Source organism: Geotrypetes seraphini, chromosome 1 (genome assembly GCF_902459505.1).
Source record: "Geotrypetes seraphini chromosome 1, aGeoSer1.1, whole genome shotgun sequence".
NCBI classification, from domain to species: Eukaryota; Metazoa; Chordata; class Amphibia; order Gymnophiona; family Dermophiidae; genus Geotrypetes; species Geotrypetes seraphini.
Window position 1 is genome coordinate 259,259,436 of NC_047084.1, and position 26,149 is coordinate 259,285,584.

At 44.0% G+C, this 26,149-nt stretch overlaps 1 protein-coding gene across 4 annotated transcripts in view; it reads right to left on the reverse strand.

The window, feature by feature from the left end:
• Positions 1-26,149, reverse strand: part of ACOX3 (acyl-CoA oxidase 3, pristanoyl) — a 158,159-nt gene that overhangs the window by 90,776 nt on the left and 41,234 nt on the right. For all 4 annotated transcript variants that reach the window (XM_033950119.1, XM_033950109.1, XM_033950138.1 and 1 more), the window contains exons 7-8: positions 12,739-12,827; positions 7,142-7,238 (exon numbers count right to left, since the gene is read on the reverse strand). In XM_033950119.1, the coding sequence (XP_033806010.1) occupies positions 7,142-7,238; positions 12,739-12,827 (186 nt within the window). The remainder of the gene's footprint in view (positions 1-7,141; positions 7,239-12,738; positions 12,828-26,149) is intronic.

The window sequence follows — 26,149 nt, forward strand, 5'->3', positions numbered from 1 at the left end:
TGCTGGCAATCCACGTATGCTTAGTTGCCGATAGCTCAAGGATGCTGTTGCCGACCGCAAAGCTTGGTAGAAGGGAGTTCTAGCCATCTTTGAAGGAGGTTCTCAGCTGGAGATGCTGGGGGATCCCCACCAGCTATACAAGGGTCAAACCAGTATTATACATGTTAGGACGCATATAAAAAAATAAAGGAGAGGTCCCCCTTCCCAATCCCCTCTCCTTTCCTCCCTGCTTCCTCTCCAATTTCCCTACCTGCCATTACTATCAAACCAATGGACCCCCACCAAATTATAGACCAAGGGATCACAAATTAGAAGTACAAATATTTAGACAAAACCCCAAGAAGTTAAACTTAGAAGGTACTGCAATATGAAAAATAAAAACAGAAATATATTTCCTTTTCTACTGAACACAATACAGTCATTTGCTATGCACATCTCCCAAAGCTAACATTCCATTTAAAACATTCAATATATATATTTTTTTTCTAACTTTGGATTTTTTTTGGGTCACATTGGTTCTGCTTTCCTATTTGTCATCTGCTAATTCTCTTTCAAACAGCTTCTTTCAATTGTCTTTTCTCTATTCCATTACTATACTTGCCTCTGGCATACCAATTGCTCCTTTTTAGCTCTTTCCTGTCTCTGTCAACTCAAATTTCATCCTCCTTCTCACCCTTTGCCTCCTTTCTACTTTTCAGCTACCTATAAAATTTCCATTTTCTCTCACCCACTAGCTCTCCCATTCCCCAGCCCTCTACTCCCTTTCATCTTTAATCTACTCCCCATTAGAGGGTAGAAATATAGTAATCACTATCCTCTCATTCATTTCCTTGTTACCTCCTCTCCCCCGACCTCTCCCCATAGTTTCACCATTCCCAGTTCTTCTTTCCTCCACCTTTCAGCCTAGTATCTGCTCCCTCATTTTCCTCTCCCTGTCCTCATAGCCTCTTATTTCCCTCACTTCTTCCTTCCTGACCTCTCCCCCATGCTCCAGCATTCTCTCTCTCTTCCCTCGCTCAAACATCTCTCCCTTTTGTTTCTGGATCGTCTCCCTCTTTCTCCTCTCTCCACCTCCTATGTATCCTACCCTCCCTCTCATACAACCTCATGTCCAACATATCGCTGTCCTTCCCTTGTACCTTGGGTCCAACTCTCTTCCCACTCACTCCATGTAGCATCTCTCCTTTCCTCCCCTCCACCACCATGTCCAATATTTCTCCCTCTCTCCCCCATGCACCATCTCTCCCTCCCATCCAATCACATATTAAATAATTTCTCCTTCTCTTGACCCTCCCCCACCCCTATCCCCATCTCCAGAATTTATCCCTTTCTGGCCCCTCTCTATCCCTTTGTTGCATCTCTCCCTTTCTCCCCAATCCCATCCATCCCATGTCTCCCCCCCACTTCCCTCCCTCATTCTACTTCACCCACAACTCTCCTCTGACCAGCAAGAAGGGGGTCCCGCATTGCTCTCTTCATAGGTCAGCGGCAGTGATTTTCACACACTGCCTGCTGCTTACCTGGAAGCCTCCCCTCTGCTACATCCCACCAAGAAGTTGTAACAGAGGGGGAGGGACACGGCAGAGTAAAGGCTTCCAGGTTAGCAGCAGGCAGCATGTGGAAATTGCTGCTGCTACCACTGATCCATGAAGAGAGCGACACGGAAATCTAGCCTGTTCCTTTCACGTCAGTGCTGGATTTACATATGTCTGTTGGTTAGCCTTGTGCATTTCTGTGTGTATTTTGTTGTATATATGTGCTTGTGTGCAGATGTGTCTTTTTAGATGTGTCCATATTTTAACCTCCTCTTACTTATAATCTGTCAAAGTTGTTCTCGATTGTGCACATTATTGAAAAAAAAAAAAAAAAAGGAAAAGTGATTGTATGAGTGTGTGTCTGTGGGTGTATCCAGGGATTCAAGACAAAGTTAGACAAGTTCCTGCTGAACCGGAACGTACATAGGTAGGGCTGGTCTCAGTTAGACCACTGGTCTTTGACCTAGGGGTCACCACGGGAGCGGACTGCTGGGCACGATGGACCACTGTTCTGACCCAGCAGTGACAATTCTTATGTTTTTTGTCTTTGGCCTGTGAATGTGCGAGTATAGTCTAGAGTTCATGCCATTCTGTGTGCTAAATTGGTAGAGAAGAGCAGCAAGGCAACTTGAAAGGAGTAAATCTTTAACTCTGTGCTCCAGCATATCAAGGTTTCAAGGCTGCAGATTTTGGTACTGCTCCTCCCCCAAAAAATGCACTGACATTGTTCTTGGGTTGTGTTTTTTGGTTTATTAGACTTTTGGAGAGCATTTCTTAGTGCATATTTGGTTTGTTCATTAGGCCTTAATTTAAAAAGCAATTCTATAACCAGGCACATGCAGTTATGCTCTTCTTGTGCTTAAGTGTACAGATTTGAGCCATTTATATGGCAAAATGCAGTAATGTGGTGCTGGCCACGAGATCTGAGGCAGCCTGGTATATTTTATTAAATATATATTAATACACCATTTGGTTCAGAATATTTTTTTTCTTATTCTCCTCTAAAGCTAGGTGCGTCTTATGGTACTCAGGGTTCTAAGTGGTATGCCATTTGAAAAGCCAAGTTTTCAACATAACTTAAAAAATCTTCATGGATAATTCGCCCCATATATTGAGTGGTGGATTCTAAATGTGCTTGTTTAGGGTTGGGCAGAACTAAATGGTGGTCATTTATACAGCGCATAAGTTGAACAGGATCTGTCTGTCTCTGGGTACCAGACAGCCACAAACAGGCAAACGGGCACACATTTTCAGCCCCTTATGCATTAATTTCTTTCCAATATCCGCTGGTTTGGAAATGTTAGAGAATGATAATTTATAAGAAAGTAGTTCTCTGGCATTACTTTTGTAGAATTCTAAAGAGACAAACTGATGCTTGATAAACTAGATCTTTTGATGACTCCTTTGTTAAATTAGAAATATTTGGAGAGTGTTTGGGAATCTGATAAAATTGCAGCAATCAGTGGCAACATGTTGACCTGCTGGATGCTGGCATTGTGAGCATGAAAAATAAGCATATTCCTGATGCTTGCACCTGCCATATTTTGGCAGATACTGGGCAGTTCCAGGTTTTTTTCACCGGCAAAACTTGGGACATCCCTACCAGCCACATGATTTTTGCTACTGACTGAGGCAAAAACTGGCTCATCCAGGTCCACCTACTGTTATGCTCCTGTTCTGCATAAAGGACCCCTTTTATAAAGCCACAGTTGCAATTCTCCCATGGTAAATGTGCCAAAGCCCATCAATTACTATACGTTTTGGTGTATTTGCCATGGAAAAATCGCTTCCGCGGCTTTGTAAAAAGGGCCCAAAGTCTGCTTCAATGTAACAGTGTTTGTATACTGCAAATGCTGCACTGCCTCTCCCATATACATGGATGAGGTCATTTTTGATGGACTTTATTTGTCCAGAAACTGGTCTGTTTTCAGCTGTTTTTTTTCTTCCACTCAAAATATGGTCCCATTCCATCAAAATTTTCCAAGAATTATTTTGCCCCAAATAAAAATAAACAGAAAGACATTCCCCACCCCTTATGTTAACTTCTTACTGGTAATCATTTCTATAGTGCTACTAGATGTATGCAACACTGTACACATTATAAGCAGGCACTGGCATAGTTAGGAGGGGGTGGGGGGCAGACCGTCCCGGGTGCCGTTTTCAGGGGGGCACCGGTGCCTTTCCGCTCTCTCCCCGTATTCCTCTTGAAAATGTTTGCTGGCACGAGCAGCATCTTCCACCTACTGTTCAAGCCGGCTTCAGCTCCCTTCTGACATACCTTACGACCTCTCAATTTCTACGTATATCCAACAAGCTGATAAGACCTGTCGCTTCTATCTCTTCAATATCACCAAAATTTACCCCTTCCTCTCTGAGCACATTACCCGGACCCTTGTCCACGCTGTCGTAACCTCACACTTAGATTACTGCAATCTACTTTTAACTGGTCTCCCCCAGTGTCGCCTCTCCCCCTTGCAATCTGTGCAAAACTATGCTGAATGACTCATCTTCTACCAACCTCGCTATGCTCATGTCACCCCTCTCCTTAAGTCACTTCACTGGCTCCCATCCATCATCGCATACAGTTCAAGCTCCTACTGCTGACCTACAAGTGTGTGTTCATTCTGCTGCCCCTCAATATTTCTCCTCTCTTCTCTCTCCTTATTCACCTCCCAGAGAACTCCGTTCCTCAGATAAGCCGCTCTTAGCTGTACCCTTCTCTTCCTCTACCAATTCCAGACTTCGTTCCTTTCATCTAGCTGCCCCCTATGCCTGGAATAAATTACCCAAGTTTGTCCGCCAAACCCCTTCCTTTACCTTGTTTAAAAGAAGACTGAAAACCCACCTTTTTGATATAGCCTTCAATCCTTAACCCTACTCCTCTGCCCACCATCCCAGCCAGCTGATTAACCGTTCTCCTTAACTGTATCCATGACATCCTGTTTGTTTGTCTTCGCTTTTTAGACTGTAAGCTCTTTCGAACAGGGACTGTTTTCTTCTTTGTGACTCTGTACAGCGCTGTGTACATCTGGTAGCGCTATAGAAGTAATAGTAGTAGTAGTCCTGCAACCAGGAAGTGATGTCAGAAGGGAACTAAGTCAGAAGGTGGAAGTTGCTGATTATGCTAGTAAACATTTCAAGAGGTTTGCAGGGGTCACTTAAGTGATGAGGGGCATGAAGGCACTCAGGCGGCATGGAAGAGCAAGAGGTGGGTACAGTGTGTGGTAATGAAGGGCACCAATGCCCTGGGTGCCATCCCTAGCTATGCCACTGTATGCAGGTACCTTCTCTGTACTTAGTGGGCTCATAATCTAAGTTTTTATACCTGGGGCAGTGGAGGGTTAAGTTATTTGCCTAGGGCAGGGGTCAATAACCCGCTGTTCATGAGCCACATGTGGTTCTTTGACCACTTGGCTGCGGCTCTTCTCAGAATGATAAAAGCATTCAACTTGTTCATGGAGTCGCCATCACTGTTGCCTCTGCCAATTATTTTACCTCTTGCATTGAGCTTCCATGGTCACTGTATCTCCCACACTTCTCTTGCTTCAACGGTTTAGTGGCAGTGATTCCTACAGCTGCCTGCCACTAACCTGGAAGCCTCTCTTCTATTGTGTTCCATCCTCTGTCAGAACTTCCTGTTTCTGCCTGGGCGGGAAATAACAGAGGAGAGGCTTCCGGGTTAGCAGCAGGCAGCTATCGAAATCGCCACTGACCTGTTGAAGCAAGAAAGAGCATAACATTTGTGAATGGGGTTGAGGGAGAAGGAAATATGTTGCAGGAGGGATGAGAATGGTGAGAGAGGGAGAAATGGACATGCTGTCTTTACTAGTGGAACTAGAAAATCTAGAAAGAGAAAAGGCGACTTTAGCCATGAGTCACAAATGGATGAAACTTTCCAACTGTCGAAATGAGGACCAACTAATTTTTGAAACGTGGAACAGCTTTCCAGACTATTATTGTCAACTCAAAATACCATGTTTCCCCAAAAATAAGACAGTGTCTTATATTCATTTGGGGCCCAAAAAAGGAACTAGGTATTTTTTTCAGGTAGGGTTTTTTTTTCCATGTATATGATCATCTCTCCCTTCCTCTCCATCAGCCCAATTCTTCCTCTTTCCTTTCTCCCACATGTGCAAAATCTTTCCTCCCCTCTCACCCATCCCTTTGTGCCTTCCCTTTGCAGCATCTTTCTATCCCTCCATCCCTCCAATTCCCCTGTGCAGAAAAACCCTTGCCAAGCTTCCATCCTTAACTCCCTCCCATCCCTTCAGCAACTGCCGCTGCCCCTAAACGCGCAGCTGAACCCCCACTTATCCTCCATCCTTCCCTCCCAACTGATCCCCGCCAACCGCGACCATAAATACCTTCCGGCAGAGGAGCGTTGGGCCAGCAGCACTCACAGGCTGCTTCACGGCCTTCTCGCTGGGGCCTTCTGTGTGCCGCGCTACTGATGATGTCATAAGTACACAGAAGGCCACGAAGCAGCCTGTGAGTGCTGCTGGCCCAATGCTCCTCTGCCGGAAGGTATTTATGGTCACAGTCGGCAGGGATCAGTTGGGAGGGAAGGATGGAGGGTCAGCGGTGGTTCAGCTGCATGGTGGGGGTGGAAGGAAGTAATCTGCCTATGACTAGAGCTTATTTTGGGGGGTAAAGACCTACCTCAAAAATCATGCTAGGGCTTATTTTCGGGGTAGGTCTTATTTTCAGGGAAACACGATAATAGCGTTTAGAATTTAGATGATTTTTGGGTCCACTTATTATTATGAGCAGGCATTCTCCAACATGAATGATATCAAAAGCAAGCTAAGAAGTCAGCTTAATGAAGTAAGCTTAGAATCCATGTCGCATTAAAAATCTTATCTCAAACCCTCTTCTCTACCCATTGTGGCTCTTTGTAAGTCTTGGGTCAAACATTTAGGATAAAATGACTCTTTGCTTTAAAAAGGTTGCTGACCCCTGACCTAGGGTAACAAGGAACTGCAGTGGAAGTGCAGTTCCCTAGGATCACAGTCCAGTGCTGCTGAATATCATGCTCACCAAGACTATCTGGATAGTGCTGTAGAATATTCCTTTGCCCGCCGCAAATTAGGCCAGAGCAGTCTGTGGGCAGACCTGGGGAGGAGCTGGCACTTATCCAGATAATCTCAGTCTCGATCTTCAGTGCTGCTATCCAGATACATATCCAAAAGACTTAGGATAGAAAAAAAATTCTAAGTGTACATGGATTAGTTATCCAAAGAGCAGCTGTCTGGATAGCCACTGTGCTGACTGCAAACAACTGATATTCAGCTACTGTTTGGACACCAATTCTGAATATCTGAATTATTTTTCCCCTATGTCAGCTAGTATTTATAAAAACACCAACTGCTGCAGGCTCACTATTACCCCACATAGGTATTATAGTTCTGCCCCACATGAATCTGCAATATAAATTATTATTATACCATTAAAATAACAGTGTAAACTGTGAAAGAGATTTAGAGTATTTCTTGTACAAAGACAAAGAGAAACAAATGAAGCAGAGCAGAACGCTTAATCTTTTGATATAATGAATAGACCACAATTTATCCCACACAACCTCAGGTACTGTTCAAATAGATTTATACCTTAAATGAGCTGGTGTAATTCCCAGTAGGTGTGACGTCTCCAGTTTGGTTAAGTAAATTTTCTTTAGGTATTCGAACATTATGAAACATGACAAATCTATTTAAAAAAAAGCACATTTTAATAAAGATTTAGAATGTATATGGCATGCAATGACCAGCACAAAAAGACACCAACTTTATTTATTGGGATTTATTTTTTCCATTGTTTATTTTGGAAATTTTTCAACTTTACATATCACAGAAAATTAAGACTGCAATAAAGAATAAAGTCCAGGATAAAAAATGTATAAACAAGGATAATATAATAGCACTCATTTATCCACAATATAGAAAAAATGGAACAAAGAAAGGAAATAAACTAAAGCATAATTTCCAACAACTAAGGGCTCCTTTTACCTAGCAGCGATAGCGATTCCTGTGCAGTAAATGCAACACAGCCCATTCAGTTCCAGTGGGCTGCATTGCATTTGCTGCACCAGGACTTGTTACTACAACTTTGTACAAAGGAGTCTGATTTGTTGTATTGTATGTAGACAAATTTGTATTGCATGTATTTTAATTATAAATGTATTACAGTAACTCACACAGAACTATAGGAAAGAGCGAGTAACATATTTTAAAATAAATAAACAAACTTAGAGCCTCTTCTATTAAACTGCGCTAGCAGTTTCTAACGCAGGGAGCTGCGCTGCTCCCAATGCTCACAGAGTTCCTATAAGCGTCGAGAGCAGCGTGGGCCATTCAGCACGGCTCACTGTACTAAAAACTGCTAGCGTAGTTTAATAGAATAGGGGGTTAGAATCATTTCTTTCACTAGACACCAACAAGCCAGCCCCTGCAGTGAAAATTAAAGTTGCTCTCGCATCCTCTTTTGTTAATATAAAGTCTAAGAGCTGTCTTGGGTCAAAAAAGGAATAATACATAGCCTCAAAAGACAAAACAAATTGATAAGAAAACTTCAACAGAAAACCTACTTCTAGAACTAAAGCTCTAGATCTCAAAGCCAGGAATTCCTGATGTCTTTTTTTGTGTCTCTAGAAAGACCAGGAAATATTTGTATTTTAAACTCTAGAAAAATTGCTCATTCATAAAATGAAAATATAAATGCAGATTATTATTTCCATATGATCCCAGAGCAAAAATCACTAGTAAAGTTGTTCTTTGGATAATATCATCAAGAGATGATTCAAAGAATTCCATCAGTTTCAGCTGATCAATCTAACATCTTTCAGATAAGAACATAAAAATAGCCTTACTGGGTCAGACCAACGGTCCATCAAGCCCGGTAATCTATTCTCACGGTGGCCAATCAAGGTCACTAGTATCTGACCAAAACTCAAGGAGTAGCAACATTTCATGCTACCGATCCAGTGCAAGCAGTGGCTTCCCCCATGTCTTTCTCAATAACAGACTATGGACTTTTCCTCCAAACCCTTCTTAAAACCAGCTACGTTATCCGCACTTACCACAACTTCTGGCAATATGTTCCAGAGCTTAACTATTTTGAGTGAAAAACTATTTCCCTGTAACTTCATTGAGTGTCCCCCTAGTTTTAGTAATTTTTAACAGAGTGAAAAATTGATCCACTAGTACCCATTCTACTCCATTCAGGATTTTGTAGGCTCTTTTCCAAGCTGAAGAGCCCTAACCTTTATTGTCTTTCCTCATATGAGAGAAGTTCCATCCCCTTTATCATCTTGGTTGCTCTTTTTTTTTTTTTAACCTTTTCTACTTCAGCTACATCTTGAGATAAAATGACCACAATATTCAAGGTGAGGTCGCACCATGGAGCAATAAAAGAGGCATCATGACATTCTTAGTCTTGTTAACCATCCCTTTTTAAAAACAGTAAAACCTTGGTTTACGAGCATAATTCGTTCTGAAAACATGCTTGTAATCCAAAACACTCGTATATCAAAGCAAATTTCCCCATAAGAAATAATGGAAATTCCACAACCCAAAAACTTTAATACAAAATACTGTATGTACTCGTATTGCAAGACCTTGCTTGTTTAGAACAGTCACTATACTCAGAGAGAGAGAGAGAAGAACCATCAGCTCAGTTGTGATGATGTGATGTGTGTATACTGTATGCACTTCTATTGCAAGACCTTGCTTGTATATCAAGTTAAAATTTAATAAAATGTTTTGCTTGTCTTGCAAAACACTTGCATACCAAGTTACTTGCAATCCAAGGTTTTACTGTAATTCCTAGCATTTTGTTTGCTTTATCAGCACATTGAAAGGAAGGTTTCATCGTATTGCCTACAATGACATCCAGATCTTTTTCTTGGGCTAACCCACAAGGTGGACCCTAGCATCTGGTAACTATAATTTGAATTATTCTTCCCAATGTGTATCACTTTGCATTTGTCCACATTAAATTTCATCAACTTTTGGATGCCCAATCTTCCAATTTCCTAAGGTCTGCCTGCAATTTTTCACATGCATGCATTTTAACAACTTTGAACGTTGTCATCTGCAAATGTAAACACCTCATTCGTTCCAATTTCACGATAATTTATAAATAGTTAAATAGCACCGGTCCCAGTACAGATCCTTATAGCATTCCACTATTTACCCCACTCCATTGAGAAAATTGGCCATTTAACCCTACCCACTGTTTTCTATCCGATAACCAGTTCCTAATCCACAGCTAAACTTTGCCACTTATCCCATGATGCTTTAATTTTCGCCCCCTCGGTGGCGTCCCTATTTATGTCCAAATTTGAGGATAAATATATCTACGGGACTATATGGTTCTCCAAAGTACTGTACTGGGGTAGGTTTTTGGACGATATTTTTTTGATATGGGATGACACTAGAGAACATCTTCAAAACTTTTTTGATTATTTAAACTCCGTTGATAACAACATTAAATTTACTATGGCTTGCCATCAGGAGAGGATTGATTTCCTTGACATTGCCATTACTGTGGAGAATGACAGGATTGAATCATCCCTATATAGGAAACCTGTCACACGTAATACGATCCTCCACTTTGATAGTTTTCATCCCTATAAGCTGAGATTTAATCTGCCCATTGCCCAATTTCTTCGTGTCCGGCGGGTATGTTCCACCTTGGATGAATTTAAGAAGCAGGCTAGAATCCTTTCTGACAGATTTAGAAGTCGGGGATATCCGGAAAGATCTATAAGACAGGCCTACTTGAGGGCAAAATTTGCCCAGCGGGAGCTTCTTTTGCAAAATTCTGAGGTGTCACAGGAATTTGAGAGTGATATTCTTACTTGTGTGCTTCCCTTTTCTAGGGCAGCAAATTTGCTTGTAGCTATGATGAAACGCCACTGGTATATAGTACAGGTTCATCAGGCGTTGAGGGACTTTCCCAGGGTGGCTTACTCTAGGGGCATGACATTAGAGCAAAAATGTAATCGCTTACTACAAGGGAAAGTTTGTAGGAATCAGGAGGGTTATCACAGGAAATGTGGCAGGTGCCAATGGTGCACTCTAACCATTGAAGGGGGGAGTTGGAAGGTTCCAGGGAGGGACATTACCTTGATTTCAAGATCTGACACAAATTGTATGTCCCTGTGGGTTGGTATATATCGGTAGAACAAGTAGGGCGATTCGGGTTAGACTTACCGAACATAAATCCCGCATCGTTAACGCTGTCACCCAGGCCCCTTTAGTGTCACATTGGTTAGCACATCAACATACAGTAGATCAAATCCGTTGGCGTGTCATTGATAGGGTAGTTGAGAGGGATGGGGGAAAGATCCTTTCAAACTTAATGAATGTGAGCAGAGGCATATTTTTATGCTTGATACAGTGGAACCGCGGGGACTTAATGGAGAAATCGAGTGGATTTCACTCATTGGATGAGGTCGGGCCTATGGGGTTCAGGGGGTGGTAACCTACGTAATATGATGAGAGGGTTATTTAAGCTTCCAGCTATGACGCCGCGGCCATCTTTCGCTCTTAAAATTGGTGGAGTCGGATGACACGGGGGTTCTTGGTGGGTATTGAAAAAGCTGTTAGTATGGCAAGAATTATATATTAAAAAAAGGGGGGAGAGGGGATTGTGAATAATTTTAACGGCCCCTTTCTCTTATATATTACAGGGAGACCCTTGATACAGCACTCTTGTAGTGCGAAACATGCATGTCGGGTTCTACTCCTGGACGTTGGCTGATAAAAATAAGCTAAGTACAATGACGCTTTAAAGCATTGAATATTTATTATTATTATTGAGGTACATGAAGACTTTTTGAGATAACTAATTTTTGGCATAAAAAATTTTGTTAGAGGCAACCAGTGATGAGTTCTCACGTAATTCTTCCCGCAATGAAACATTGATTTAGCGGTGGAGTGGTGGGGCTGAGGCTACCTTTTAGTAACCTTAAATGAATGGTGAAGGTGTCTTTAGCCTGGGTCTAATTTATTGGACTGATATTTATGTTTGAGTGACTAGGGCTGAAATTTAACATTGAATCTTAATAGCCATTTTTTGAAGGTTAATTTTCTCAGGAGCATCTCATGGGGAATTTTGTCAAAAGCTTTCTGAAAATCTAGGTACACTACATCAACTGGCTCACCTTTACCCACATGTTTATTAACACCTTCAAATAAGTTCAGCAAATTGGTGAGGCAAGTCCTCCCTTGGCTGAACCTATGCTGTCTCACTAAATCATGTTTGTCTACATGTTCCCCAATTTTATTTTTTATAATTGTTTCCACTATTTTGCCCAGCACTAAAGTCATGCTTATCAGTCTGTAATTTCCCAGATCTTCCCTGGAACCCATTTAAAAAATCTGCGTAACACTGTCCACCCTCCAGTCTTCAGGTACTAGAGACAATTTTAGCGGCTTGACAGCCAGTGCAGCATTACAATCACTTAACACAGCTTAGTAAATAGGCCCCATGATTTCTTGCCTTGAATTTAGTCCACTGGTTGGTTTTTTTTAGCCAAAGGTTTTCCTAATTTCTTCCACTATCTTTTAGCACCCTGACCTGTTCATATTTCTCTTGTATTAAAGCCACCTTGTTTGTGGATTGTGAAAACTCTCCTACATCTCAAATTTTATTTCACCCCAATGTGAAACATTTTTTCTGTACTCTCCTTTCATTCATATCTTCCCACTAACACAATGCTTAAATTAGTGTATTGCAAACTGTGTGCCATGGCGATATTCCAGGTGTGCCGCAAGACGCTAGCAAGGAGGAGAGGCACCGACTTATTGCTTATAGGATGTGCCTCTTGCAGCGAGAGGCACATCCTGTAGTCTGTCAGCCTGTGCCTCTCCTCCTCACTGGCACCTTTTCTCCTTCAGCACCCCTCCCTCCACCCCCTGGCATAGTGATAGCAGGCTCAGGGCCCCATCTGGAGAGCCTCCGTGATGTCATTATGTCAACACCCACGCATTTCCGGATGCCCTGTAGCCACGGCCCCGAGTTTAGTGTGTCACAACTACAAAAAGTTTGTGGGACATTGGCTTAAATATTCATTTTATCACTCTGGGCCTGGTTCAGCATTCTCTTACTTTTTGTACCATTTCTTTCTACTTCATCACCATTCAAATAACAGTGAGTCGACCAAATAAAGATAAGGAATCAAATTCAAAATGTAATCACTTACCCATTATCTAAACCATTAAGGCCAAGTTTCCAACCCATATCTCCCACCATCACTCCTGGCATTGACATTAGTGTTTTTGGATCTCGAATCTATGGGAGACAATTAAAAAACAGAACAACTAGAATGGCTAAAAGTGCTATAGATACAGAATGCAGTGCATAGTATTCCTGCTCTCCATCTTTTCCCATAAAGAGCCCACATAAAAGTATGAAAATAGATTAAAGGAATGCTGGTTATCAAATTTCCATAAATGTTAATTTTGCAATTTAAAAATATTGAGGCCGATATTCAAAGCAATGTAAATGGCTTGTAGCCATTTAAATAGCTTGTCCATGGCTAACTGAACTTATTCAGGAGCATTTAACTGGCCAGTACAGTTACTTACCATAACAGCTGTTATACAGGGACAGCAGGCAGATATTCTCAACATGTGGGTGATGTCATCCATGGAGCCCCGTAGCAGATAGCCTCGCAAGCAACTTGCTTGTAGAACTTCAAAGTTTGCGAGTGCCTTCCCGCCTGAGTTAGGGTGCACGTCTCCTCAGTTCAGCTATTTAGCTAAGAAGCCAACCCGGGGAGGTGGGTGGGTTGTGAGAATATCGGCCTGCTGTCCCTGGATAACAACTGTTACATTAAGTAACTGTACTTTATCCCAGGACAAGCAGGCAGCATATTCTCAACATGTGGGTGACCTCCAAGCTAACCAGAATGGGATGGTGGGAGTGTTGGAAATTTAGGAGAACAAATTTGTAAAACTGCCTGGCCAAAAAGGCCAGCTCTTCTGGAGAAAGCATCCAGACCATAATGAAAGGGAATATATGAACCGAGGAGGAAGTGGCAGCTTTGCAGAGTTCCTCAATAGAAGTAGATTTAAGGAAAACTACTGAGGCCTCCATGGCTCTAACTCGACCCTGTAGATGTAGACCAGCCTGAGCATAGGAGAAAAAAATGCAAGCAGAGATCCAGTTGGAGATGGTTCGCTTAGCAACTGGATGTCTCAACTCGTTTGGATCAAAGGAGACAAATAGTTGAGGAGAAGATCTCCATGGCTTAGTCCTTTGTAAGTAGAAGGCCAAAGCATGCTGGCAGTCCAGAGTATGAAGGGCTGATTCTCCAGTATGAGAATGAGGCTTTGGGAAAAAAAAACACTGGAAGGACAATGGATTGGAGGATATGAAATTCTGAAACTACTTTTGGTAAGAATTGTTGATGTGTACGAAGGACCACCTTGCCATGATGGAAAACAGTGAAAGGTGGATCTGCAACTAGAGCGTGGAGCTCACTGACTCTGCGAGCAGACGCAAGAGCAATGAGAAAAACCACTGTCTCAGTGAGGTAGTTGAGATGAGCCAAAGACATTGGTTGAAATGGAGGCTGCATCAGTCGAGTAAGAACAACAATGAGATCCCAAATCACTGGAGGAGGTTCGAGAGGTGGTTTGACACTGAAAAACCATTCATAAACCGGGAAACCACAGGATGAGCAGATAAAGGTTTCCACTCCAAAGGCTGATGACAAGCGGCAATTGCACTGAGATGGACTCGAATGGATGTTGATTCGAGGCCTGATTGAGACAAATGCAACAGATAGTGCAAAACTGTAGACAAGGAGGTAGACTGAGGCTCCATGGGATGAATGATGCACCAAGCAGAGAATCTAGTACATTGCTGATGGTAGCATTGCGTAGCGGTAGGATTCCTGGAAGCCTCGAAAATGGCCTTGACAGATTGAGAAAACCAGAAAGAGCTATGTTGAGAGGTACCAAGCTGTCAGGTGTAAAGACTGCCGGTTGGGATGAAAACAGAGATCCTTGATTCTGCGCAGAAGAAATATCTCCCTGCAGGTGAGTTGAAGTAGAAGGGAGAACACTGTTGTCTGGGCCACCGAGGAGCTCTGAGAATCATGGTGGCATGATTTTGGTTAAGCTTGACAAGGGTCTTGAAAAAGAGAGGAAATGCATACTGAAATAGATTTGTCCATTCTAGGAGAAATGCATCTGCCTCTAATCGGTGAGAAGAGTATATCCTAGAGCAGAACTGAGGCAGTTAGATGTTGTGGGGAAATGCAAGAGATCTATATGCGGAGTCCTCCACAGAGAAAAATGTGATGAAGAGGCGAGGAATGAAGTGACCATTCGTGAGGTTACAGAAGACGACTGAATTTGTCTGCCAGCCGGATGTTATCGCCTTGAATGTAGACGGCTTGGAAAAAGGTGTTGTGATGACTTGGCCAGTCCCACATCCTTTGGGCTTCCTGGCAAAAGGGGAAGAGATGCCGTGCTTCACTGCTTGTTGACGTAGTGCATGGCGACTTGGTTGTCTGTACAAATAAGGTCCACTTGATCATGGAGAAGATGCTGAAAAGCTTTGAGAGCATGGAAGATCGCTCTGATTTCCAACAGATTGATGTGATACTAATGTTCCATGCTGGGCTAATAACTGTGAGTACGGTCTAAAGGAGCCCTCTGAGCATAGGTCGAAGCGTCTGTCATGAAGACTTTCTGGTGAGGGGGTGTTGAAAACAGGAAACCTCTGGAGAGATTGGAAGAGAGCATCCACCAGTGGAGAGTCAGTCTCAACGAAGGAATGACAATGAGGCATTGAGAGAGTGGGTCGCAAACCGGCGCCCACTGAGAAATTCGGAGACTGGGAAAAAGAGTCACGTGAATGGTAGAGGCCATGTGGTGACAGCGACAGGAAAGATAATACTTTGACAGAGTCGAAAGAGAGTATCTGGTTGAGGAAGAAATATCCTCAGTCAAGAAGTGTCCAGGACGGCTCCAATAAACTGTGGTGTATGAGAGGGCCATAGCTAGGACTTTAGAAAGGTGATCTTGAAACCCAGACTTGGTAGAAAACCAAATAGTCCATTGGGTGTCTAACCCCCTGCTGCAACGATGCTATGACGAGCCAATTGTGCAGATATGGAAAAACCTGAAGGCCGGGGTAGCACAGAGCTACTGGAAGTACAACCAGGCACTTGGTGAAAATTCGTGGAGAGGATGCCAGGCCAAAAGGCAGGACTCTGTACTGGAAATGAAGATTCATAAGAACATAAGAACATAAGCAGTGCCTCTGCCGGGTCAGACCAGAGGTCCATCCCGCCCAGCAGTCCGCCCCCGCGGCGGCCCAACAGGTCATGACCTGCCTTAATCACCAGAAGGGGCCCCCTTGCCCCCTAGGTTTCTCATCGAAGTCCTATCTTCCCATCAATGTCCTAACCCTCCGGCCTTGCACCTGCACGACCTGGTGAGCTGTCTATACTTATGCAACACCCCAGCACCTCCCACGATCCCCTTTTCCCTCAGGAATCTGTCCAATCCCTGTTTGAATCCCTGTACTGTACTCTGCCGGATCACTTCCTCCGGGAGCGCATTCCATTTGTCCACGACCCTTTGGGTGAAGAAAAACTTCCTTGCATTTGATTTGAACCTATCTCCCTTCAGTTTCTCTGAGTGCCCCCCTCGTACCTGTCGTCCCTTTTAGTCTGAAGAACCTGTCCCTGTCCACCCTCTCTATGCCCCTAAGTATTTTGAAGGTCTCTATCATATCCCCCCTGAGCCTCCTCTTTTCCAGAGAGAAGAGCCCCAGTTTATCCAGCCTCTCAGCATATGGGCAGTTTTCCAGCCCTCTTACCAGTTTCGTTGCCCTCCTTTGGACTCTCTCAAGAACTGCCATGTCCTTCTTGAGGTGCGGCGACCAATATTGAACGCAGTATTCCAGATGTGGGCGCACCATCGCTCGATACAGCGGCATGATGACTTCCCGCGTCCTGGTTGATATGCCCCTCTTGATGATGCCCCTCTTGATGATGCCCCACCCTGAATCTGAGAAATCTGCGAGAGGCTGGTGGAATGTGAGCGTAAGCCTCTTCGAGATCTAGAGAGCAGAACCAAGCTGCGTAATCCATCATGGGATACAGGGATGCTAGAGAGAGCATTTGAAAACTTCAGTCGAAGGGAGATCTGGTGAAATTTGAAGACATTGAAGTGAGTAACCCACCTTGATGATGGTAAGAACCCAAAGGTCTGATGTAATCTGCTCCCATCGTTGATAGGAATGATGGAGATAACCTCATGTGGAAAGAGGAGAGGCAGGAGGCATGAAGATCAAAATTATGCTCAGCTCTTGATTGTCAAAAAGACTGCGGAGGCTTAAATACAGCAGGAGTCTGGGGATTTTGCTGAGGGCATTGTTGAGACTGTTTCCGAGGTGGAGGCCTGGAACAAGCCGGATTAGATTTCTGTGGATATCGAGGTGGAGAAGGCTTATAATACTTAGCCCCCAGCGGTTTAGGGTTAGAACGAATCAGAGAGGCAGAAGATCGCTCATGCTTTAAAAGGCATTCGGCGGCAGCCGCAATGGATTCATCAAACAACACATTTCTCTGGCAGGGAATATTGGCCACTCAGTCTTGAAGATTGAAATCCATGTCCACAATTCGTAACCAAGCCCGACGTTCCATCTGGATTGAAATTGCAAAAACATTGTATGCTGCCTGGACCTTGTGTACTCGCAACTGAGACAGGGTATGGTGTAGCTGGTGAAACTCAGGCAAACTATGATGTTCCCTCATAGAAGTGTGAAAAAGCCAATGCCCAAAGTTATCCATGGACCGTCCTTCTCTCCCAGGAGGGACTGCAGTGTAAATCTGAGTGGAATGAGTCTTCTTGAGAGAGGATTCCACCAGTAAGGATTGATGGGACAACCGATGCTTGTCAAACCCTGTATAAGGAACCATACAGTACCGGGATTCCATGTGCGAGAGTATAGCCTGGATGGAAGAACTCCAAATTCTTTAGAAAAAGCAGATACAAAAAAGAGTTAGTGGAAGCCTCTATGACTCTTTTGGAGCCTTATTCATATCATAGAAGTATGAGAAACTGAGTGCCTCGACACATGCCTCATAGTGGAGAACAAGGATTCCCCACAGCATGCCTCGAAAGAGGGGTCCGGGGCTTCAAAAAGCCTCGAGGTGAATGGAAAGAGGCTGATGAGGATGTCCAGCACGAAACCCCGCCTGGGTCTGGAAGGTTCCCCCAAGAGCCTCGAAGGACAAGGAAGAGAGGGATCCATATCCTGCTCTGAAGAGAGGTGCCTTGATGAAGAGGACTACCTCGAGGAGGAAGCAGGTCGAGGCTTCTTGACTGCCTTGAAAGCTTGACAGCTAGAGTATGAGGTCTGGATTGACCAGGCGAGGACTCACTCGAGGGCGAGGCACAAGGCCTCAGAGACGTAGCAGGTTGTGCCTCGAGTATATGCTCAGACTGGCTTGCAGGGAGCAGGGTCGAGGCCGGAGCATAATGAGCAAACACAGTGCTAAGCTCCTTGTGTAGAAAAGCTTCCAGCATGTCCAGGAAAGTTGGCACTGTAACCAATGAAACTGGTATTGAAGGTGCAGCAGTGCGCTCCATAGAGGGCAACCTCGAGGATGAGTATTCCCTATTATTGGAGGCATGCTTCGAAGGAGGTCTCGTAGAGGCCAGCACACTGCACTCGTTGCCTGGATTGCCTGAGACTCTAGTTGAAGGGCTGGAGGCTTCTTATCCAATGAACCTGCAGAGGAAAAAAGAAACTTGCCTGCCTTCGGAGGAGCGGCAGATGAGGACTTCCCCAACAAAGGAGACTTGGCCGAGGTCGAAGGTTTGACCAACGAGGTCACTGATGGAGTCGAGGTTGAGAACGAGGCCTTTTCAACAGACGGTTTTCTGACCCCAAAAAGTTGCTTAATCTGGACCCGACATGAAAAGTAGCACAGCGGGCGTAGGATTCAGAACAGTGTAGGTCAGTGTGAAAAAAACACACGGTTACACTGACTACAGTGTTTGAATCCTGGTCGGGACATGAAAGAAATCAACGGCTGCAGCCGAAATTAAGATTTGCGGCTAGGGCCTCTGCCCAAGCCGGTTATACGGAAGAAAGAAGAAATAAAGGTTTTTTGTTTTTTTTTAACATGCGCCACACAGCGACTTGAAAGGAAAAGTAAATAAATAAACAAAGGCAAAGGACAACGGGGCAGAGCTAGAAACAAGTGCTTCTCAGCTCTGCAGAAAAACAAGAACTGAGGAGATGCTGAGGAGACGTGCGCCCTAACTCAGGCAGGAAGGCACTCACGCATACGCGGCGTGGCACTCGCAAACTTTGAAGTTCTACAAGCAAGTTGCTTGCGAGGCTCTCCGCTACGGGGCTCCATGGATGACGTCACCCACATGTTGAGAATATGCTGCCTGCTTGTCCTGGGATAAAGTGCAGCTGAAAATACCCAGTTAGTATGTAAATCAAAACCAACCAGATACTTTGTGGATGTTCCAGGGGAATCAGCACTTAACAGTCTAAGATAACCACATAAATAGGGCCACAAAATACACAGTCCTATCTTTACGCAGTTCATCTTAGCTAAGTGTTCAATACATCACACTTAACTGGCTAGATTTATCTGGCCACATACACTCAGCTACTCAATTCTGGTGTCCAGACAAGGCCCGACATTGAACATCCGAGAATAAAGCCAATGGCAGTCAGCAAAACGCTAGCTGAATATCCAACCCATTGTTTTATTGTATTGTAATGTGCACCATTTAACATCACAGATATTTCCCAGAGAGCATGGCCGAGTTAGGGCTAGATTCACTAAACTCACCTATCCGATCCATGTCTGATCTCGGGTGACTGATTCACTACGCCTCCTCATGCAAATTAATGCGGTTGGAAGCATGCCTCAAAGCGACTGAACAGATTGCTGCAGAGCAATCCAGATGCATGCGCAGACTATCTTCTTTGCCTGTAGATGCAGTCCGCGCATGCACAGCCGCACAGATGAGGTCAAAACAATGGAGGGGGGGGGAGGGGGAGGGCTGGAACAGAACACACTTTTAGGCTTCTGAAAAAAGAGTAGAGAAACCGGGACTCCTGGCATTCTAAGCACAGCCCTGTAAGAAACATGTGAAGATAAAAAGCAAAATTCCTGATATTTTGTACTTATGGAACAGAACACGCTGCAGCCACGAACAGAACACGCTTTTAACCTGCGGATTAAAACCACAGGCTCGCACTGCAGGGAAGGGGGGCAGAGAACAGGAGAGTCGGCAGGAACAGGGCGGCAGAGAGCAGGAGAGTCCGCAGAGAAAGCAGGAGATGTATTTAAAATGTTTTATTTGGTCGTTTTTATTGTTTTGATACAGAGATTTCAGGGCTGCAGGGCTGAGATTTCAGGGCGGCAGAGAGCAGGAGAGTCGGCAAGGACGTAAGCGACTGGTCCTTAGCAGTCGCTTCTTTTTGGATCGCCAGCCCAATCGGTGTTCCTTCTTTAGCTTAGTGAATCGCTGCCTTCCTGCTTTGCATGCCATTTTCCCTCATTTGTACAGATCGGAACGGGTGCAGATCACATTGGGCAGAAGGTTATTGAATCAGGTCGGGGTCGGAGAAGGCTCGCAAACTGGTCGGGACACGATCGATGAGCTTAGTGAATCTAGCCCTTAGTTTATGCACTTATCCCATCGGGAGTCAGTTTGTGGGCCAGTAACACAGCATGTACACTTTTCCAATTTACTAAAACTAGTCATGAAGATGTATACAATAATTTACAAAATGTCTAATGAATCCACCAATAGCTAAACAGAAAAATAAGAGTGTGTGGCGCAGTGGTTGGATCTACAGCCTCAGCACCCTGGGGTTGTGGGTTCAAACCCCGCGCTGCTCCTTGTGACCCTGGGCAAGTCACTTAATCCTCCATAGCCCCAGGTACATTAGATAGATTGTGAGCCCACCGGGACAGAGAGGGAAAATACTTGAGTACCTGATTGTAAAAACCGCTTAGATAACCTTGATAGGCGGTATATAAAATCCTAATAAACTTGAAACTTGAATTAGTAGTATATGGACATTGATACTAGTAATAATAGTAAGTCTTGGAAAAAGACCCAAATAACTACAAGACACAACCTGTTTGCCAATAATCTTCACACTGCTGTCAAGAGTAAATAGTGAGGCACAGTTCAGGATCACTTGAAAAGAAACAATTTGCTTCTGATGGAACAATAAGGAAACCATCAAAACACCAGAGGCAGAAAAGATCTTAATTTTAAAATGATACTGGAAAACTGAAAACATCAAAACAAATTTGAATGTAGCTTGGATTGACTAAAAGAAGACTTTTTGATTCATTGTCACACAGTTGGACTTTAAAATAACTGGAGTGAGTGAAAATATCAGAAGCTTTGTGCAAACAGCAATGAGGCAGTGAAAAAAAGGAACAGACAGGTAGCATTATAGAAGTGGGTCAGGTGAATATAAGGAGATGAATATTTCAGGGAGATTCACTCTCACCTTTGACAGTAGAATCATAGCAATTGGACTAGGGGACACAATGAAGTTACAGAGAAATACTTTTAAAACCAATAGGAGGAAATATTTTTTCGCTTAGAGAATAGTTAAGCTCTGGAATACATTGTCAGAGGTTGTGGTAAGAGCAGTTAACATAGCTGGTTTAAAGAAAGATATGGACAATTTCCCATTATCGAAATAGACATGGGGGAAGCCACTACTTGCCCTGGATCGGTAGCATGGAATATTGCTGCTCTTTTGGGTTTTGCTAGGCACTAGTGACCTGGATTGGCCACCGTGCGGACGGGCTACTGGGCTAGATGAACAATTGAGCTGACCCAGTAAGGCTATTCTTATGGTCTGACCCAGTAAGGCTATTCTTATGTTCTTAATTACAAAGAGTAACACTGAGAAAGACAGCTTTAGACTGGTTCATAGTCTGTCATGCGCGAGACACCAGCACGCCGACAATCCAGTGCTGACAATTTGGCACAAGAAAGAGGCGCGCTGCAGAAAACTTAATTTTAAAGAGCTCCGAAGCAGGGTGTGAGTGGGGAACCCCCCCTACTTTACTGCATAGTGTTCATGCTGCTGTTGAGGGGAGGGGATTTGGGGGGTTGGAACCCTGCATTATAGAAAAAACGGAATTTTTTCTGATTTTTTTGGGAAAAGTTCTGTTTTCTCTATAATGGGGGCGGTTTTCACCCCCTACACCCCCCCCCCCAACGGCAGCGCAAACATGATGCAGTAAAATGGGGGGGACCCCCACACCCCCGTCGGAGCTCTTTAAAACAAAGTTTTCCCGCGGCACGCTTCTTTCTTGCGCCGAATTGTCAGCGCTGGCTTGTCGGCGCGCGATTATCCCGTCACCCTTTAGACTACCAGACTGTGTCACATCTATTGTACATGGACAATTCTATGGAAAATCACCACTGGAAACAATCTTTGTTAAATACCATCCAAATTTTCAGTGAGGATAATGCCATGGAATTTAGATTAGATGAATATGCCACCCTAACTATGAAAAGGAGAAAAAAATGGTTGACATCAAAGGCTTAGAAATGCCCCATATTAAGATCAACAGGGAAATGGCGAGTGAAGAAGTCTACAAACATCCTACAAGTGGATAACATCAGACATATTAGGACTGCAAATTTATTATGTTTAAAACGTTAACACATTAATCTTATTATTATGAGCATTAAAAATTTTAAAGTGATTAAGGGCTGAATCACATCTGTCTCTCTTCCCTATTCCCCAATCATTAAGCATGGCTCTGTCTCTTCCACCCAAGAGCACCATCCTGTATTGCCTGACTTACTTCCAGTTTGGCGGGGGGAGAATCAGTGTGTGCTTCAGAGCAGGCTGCAAGCAAACTCTGAGGATTGTTGCTATGTGGCTCAATCTACATTTTTGCAGTTACCAGCGGTGGGGATTCCTGGGCTGGTGGGGGGCAGGAAGAGACAAAACAGCTTTCCAGAGGAGGTGGAAATAGAGATGCTGGCCCAGGTAGGTTCCCATTGATAAGTTGATCTTTTTTTTTCCAGGGCTTTTTCTTCCCAAATTTCATGACTTGTAGTCAAGTATATATGGTAAGTAATAATAATAATAACTTTTTTTTTGTATACCGCATTACCATGAAAGTTCTATGCGGTTAACAGATGAAGAGACTGTACATTACAGCGAAGTTACACTTTTTTTTTTTTTTGGCATAGCTACATTTACATTTTCGGCGACGCTACATTTACGGTGAAGTTATTTTTCAGGTCGTTTACAATTGCAGAGAAGTTACATTTGCTGTAAGTTGCATATATATATCAGAGTTCATACAGTAGTGTTACATACGGCAGTGATATATACTGCGGAGTTCGATAAAGCAGAGCAGAGGCATTTAGTAAGGGAGGTAACGAAGAAGGGGTGATTAGTTGGATAGGGTGATCCATTTTGTTATGCCATTTGGTGGCTGACAGGATTGGAGGAGTCGAGAGTCTGAGGTAAGTCAAGGTCCGAGGAGGAGGCAAGGAAGAGGGGGGGAGAAGTTAGAGGAATTTATCAAAAAGGTAGGTTTTGATTGACTTCCTGAACATTTGGTAGGGGGGGGGATTTGGAGATGAGTGCTGTGAGGCATTTGTTCCATTTGCCCGCTTGGAATGCAAGGGATCTGTTGAAAAATTTCTTGTAGAGGCAGCCTTTCAGGGAAGGAAAGGAGAACAGGTAGGTGTTTCGTGTACGAGAGGGGCCAGCAATTTCAAGGTGCTCGGATAGGTAGATTGGAGAAGAGCCTGCTAGGGTTTTGAAGCAGAGGCAGGCGAATTTGAAGATGATCCTTGCCTCCACCGGCAGCCAGTGGAGTTTAGTGTAATAGGGGCTAACGTGGTCATATTTTTTGAGGCTGAAGATGAGGCGGACAGCAGCATTTTGAACTATTCTTAAATGTTTGATGGTGTTTTTATAGGATCCCAGGTATATGATGTTACAATAGTCCAGTATACTTAAGATTAGTGACTGGACCAGAAGACGGAAGGAGAGGTGGTCGAAGTGGAGTTTAATGGTGCGAAGTTTCCAGAGGGAGTAGAAACATTTTTTGACCTGAGCACTGGTATGATCTTCGAAGGTCAAGCATCTGTCTAGGAGGACTCCAAGGATTTTTATGGTGGAGTTGATAGGATAGTCTAGGCCGTTCAATTTCAGGGAGGTGTTTGTAAGTTTATGGTTAGGACTTGCCAGGAAATTTTGGTTTTTTCGGTGTTCAGTTTTAATTTGAATTGTGAGGTCCATAGTTCTAGCTTGGTGAGGTCGGCGGAGGTGAGTTGTTCCGTCTGTTGTGTGAATGAAGTAAGGGGAATGATAATGGTGATGTCATCTGCGTATATGAATAATTTTAGGTTTAAGTCAGTAAGTGTCCATGCCAGGGGGGCCAAGTAAATGTTAAAAAGGGAGGGGGATAGAGGGGAGCCTTGTGGGACTCCGCAGGGGTTGCGCCAGTGATGGGAGAAGGTTCCATTGCTGTGGGTCTGTAGTTGGCGGTGGAGGAGATAGGTTCCTTGTTGTTTTTGAGGCGGGGGGAGACAAGAATGTGGCCAAGTTCAGTCGGGAAGTGACCTGTGGACAGGCATAGTGAGACCCAATTGAAGAGGTCGGCTTTGAATTAGGGGGGAGCGGATTTCATGATAGTGGATGGGCAGTTGTCTAATAGGCAGTTGGAGTTAGCGTATTTTGAGTAGAGATTGAGAAAGAGGTTCCAGTCTGGGCTTTCGAAGGAGCTCCAGGTCATGGCTTTAATTGAACCTATTGTGTCTGTTTCAGGAAGGTTGAATATTGACTCAGGGCTGGGGGCTATAAGAGACTATTTTAAGGTGTGAATTTTGTTGGCAAAATGGTCTGCTAGGGTTGTAGCAGGGGGTGGGTGGTCAGAGGAGGAGCGTTTGTGTGAATCTGTGTCTAGGAGGGAGTTGACTATTCTAAAGAGCGCTTTACTATTTAGAGAAGGGGAATTGATTAGTTGGGAGTAATGTTTACTGTGTTTTTCGTTGATCAATCTTTTGTATTCGTTGACTTTCAGTCGCCAGTTGAGTCTATCGTTGTCAGTCCCTGATTTACGCCATGTTCTTTCAAGTTTCCGTACTTCGCGTTTTATGGCTAAGAGATCCACGTCAAACCAGCTGTTTGAGGGCCGAGGGGTTTTCTTGCGAAATCTTAGGGGTGCGATGGTATTTAGGACTTGGTTGCTGAAGTTTTTCCAGTCTAGGTAGAAGTTGGGGGTCTGGGTCGGAGTTAGAAATGAGGGTGTAATGTGACCAGAAATCTGCTGGATTAATTTTTTCTCTTGTCCAGATCATTGTCTTTGTATGGTTGGGCATGGGCTTTCTGTCTGGTAGTTTTTTGACTCAGGCTAGTTCGAACTGACACAGGAGGTGGTCTGACCAAGGGGTGTTAGACCAATTTTGTTCAGTGAGGCTTATGTTAGGAGTAGTGGGGGTGTTGGAAAGAAAAGTGATCAGGTCAAGTTGGTGACCTTTATTGTGTGTTGTGGTTTGGGGGGGCTTGGTAAAGCCAATTGATGTAAGGAAGGAGAATAGGTCTGCAACATTGGGGTTCTTTTCTTGCTCAAGGTGTAGATTGATGTCTCCTGCTAAGAGGTTGTGGGTGCCAGCTGCCGAGTTTGTGAGAAGGAATTCGTAGTAGTCTTCTTTTGCTAGGTTCCATTTATTAGGGGGTATGTAGAATAGTGTGATGATAAGGTTATCAATGTAGTCAGTTTTGGAGATTTTGCAGGTGAGGATTTCCAGGTTATTAGTTGATTTGGAATCTAGGATTTGGAAGTGAAAGTGGTCACAGAGAATGATGGCCAGACCACCTCCCCTTTTAGAGTTTCTTGAGAGGGGGATGATTTTGTAATGTGGTGGGAGAATATCCGCTATGATTACATCCTGGTCAGAAATGAGCCATGTTTCGGTTAGAAGTACAATTTCTAGTTGGGTTTCTTCAAGCCAATCTTTGAAGAGTTGGGCCTTATTTCTAACTGAGCAAATGTTCAGGTAGGCGCCAGGAAGTGTGGATTGTTCTGGGAGGGGCGAAGGTTCCGTACGTTGTAGATTTTTTAGGGATCATTTTCTTTTGTGTGCTGGTCTGGATGGGTGGCAGGTAGTGTTGATCACAGGGATGGGGAAAGGACCTGTTTCTCTGACGTCACGAATGAGCCGGTGGGGGCGGATGAATTTATCCGGTCCTGGGATTCTAGTCCATGCAATGTAGGTTGGTATAGGTTCAAAGTCTAAAGCTTTTGTAATCCAGCCTCTTGTGCTAAGCAAGTAGAGGAGGAGGAGGGCAATGAGCTTGTGAGTGGCAATGAGCAGTTAGGGTGGCGAAAGAGGGAGGCTGGGAGAGGGGGGCAGGCTGGAGAAGCTAGGGAGGAGGGGAGAAAGTCAATTAAGGGGAGGTGGGCAGATATGAAAGACTCAAGGCAGATGAGAGGAAAGGATCAGCGAATAGGTCTATGAACCAGAGTTCAAAATGAGTTTAGTAGCAGGTAAGATGAGAAGGACTATGAGCGGAACTGTACTAAGTGAGAACAATGTGCAGGTATAATA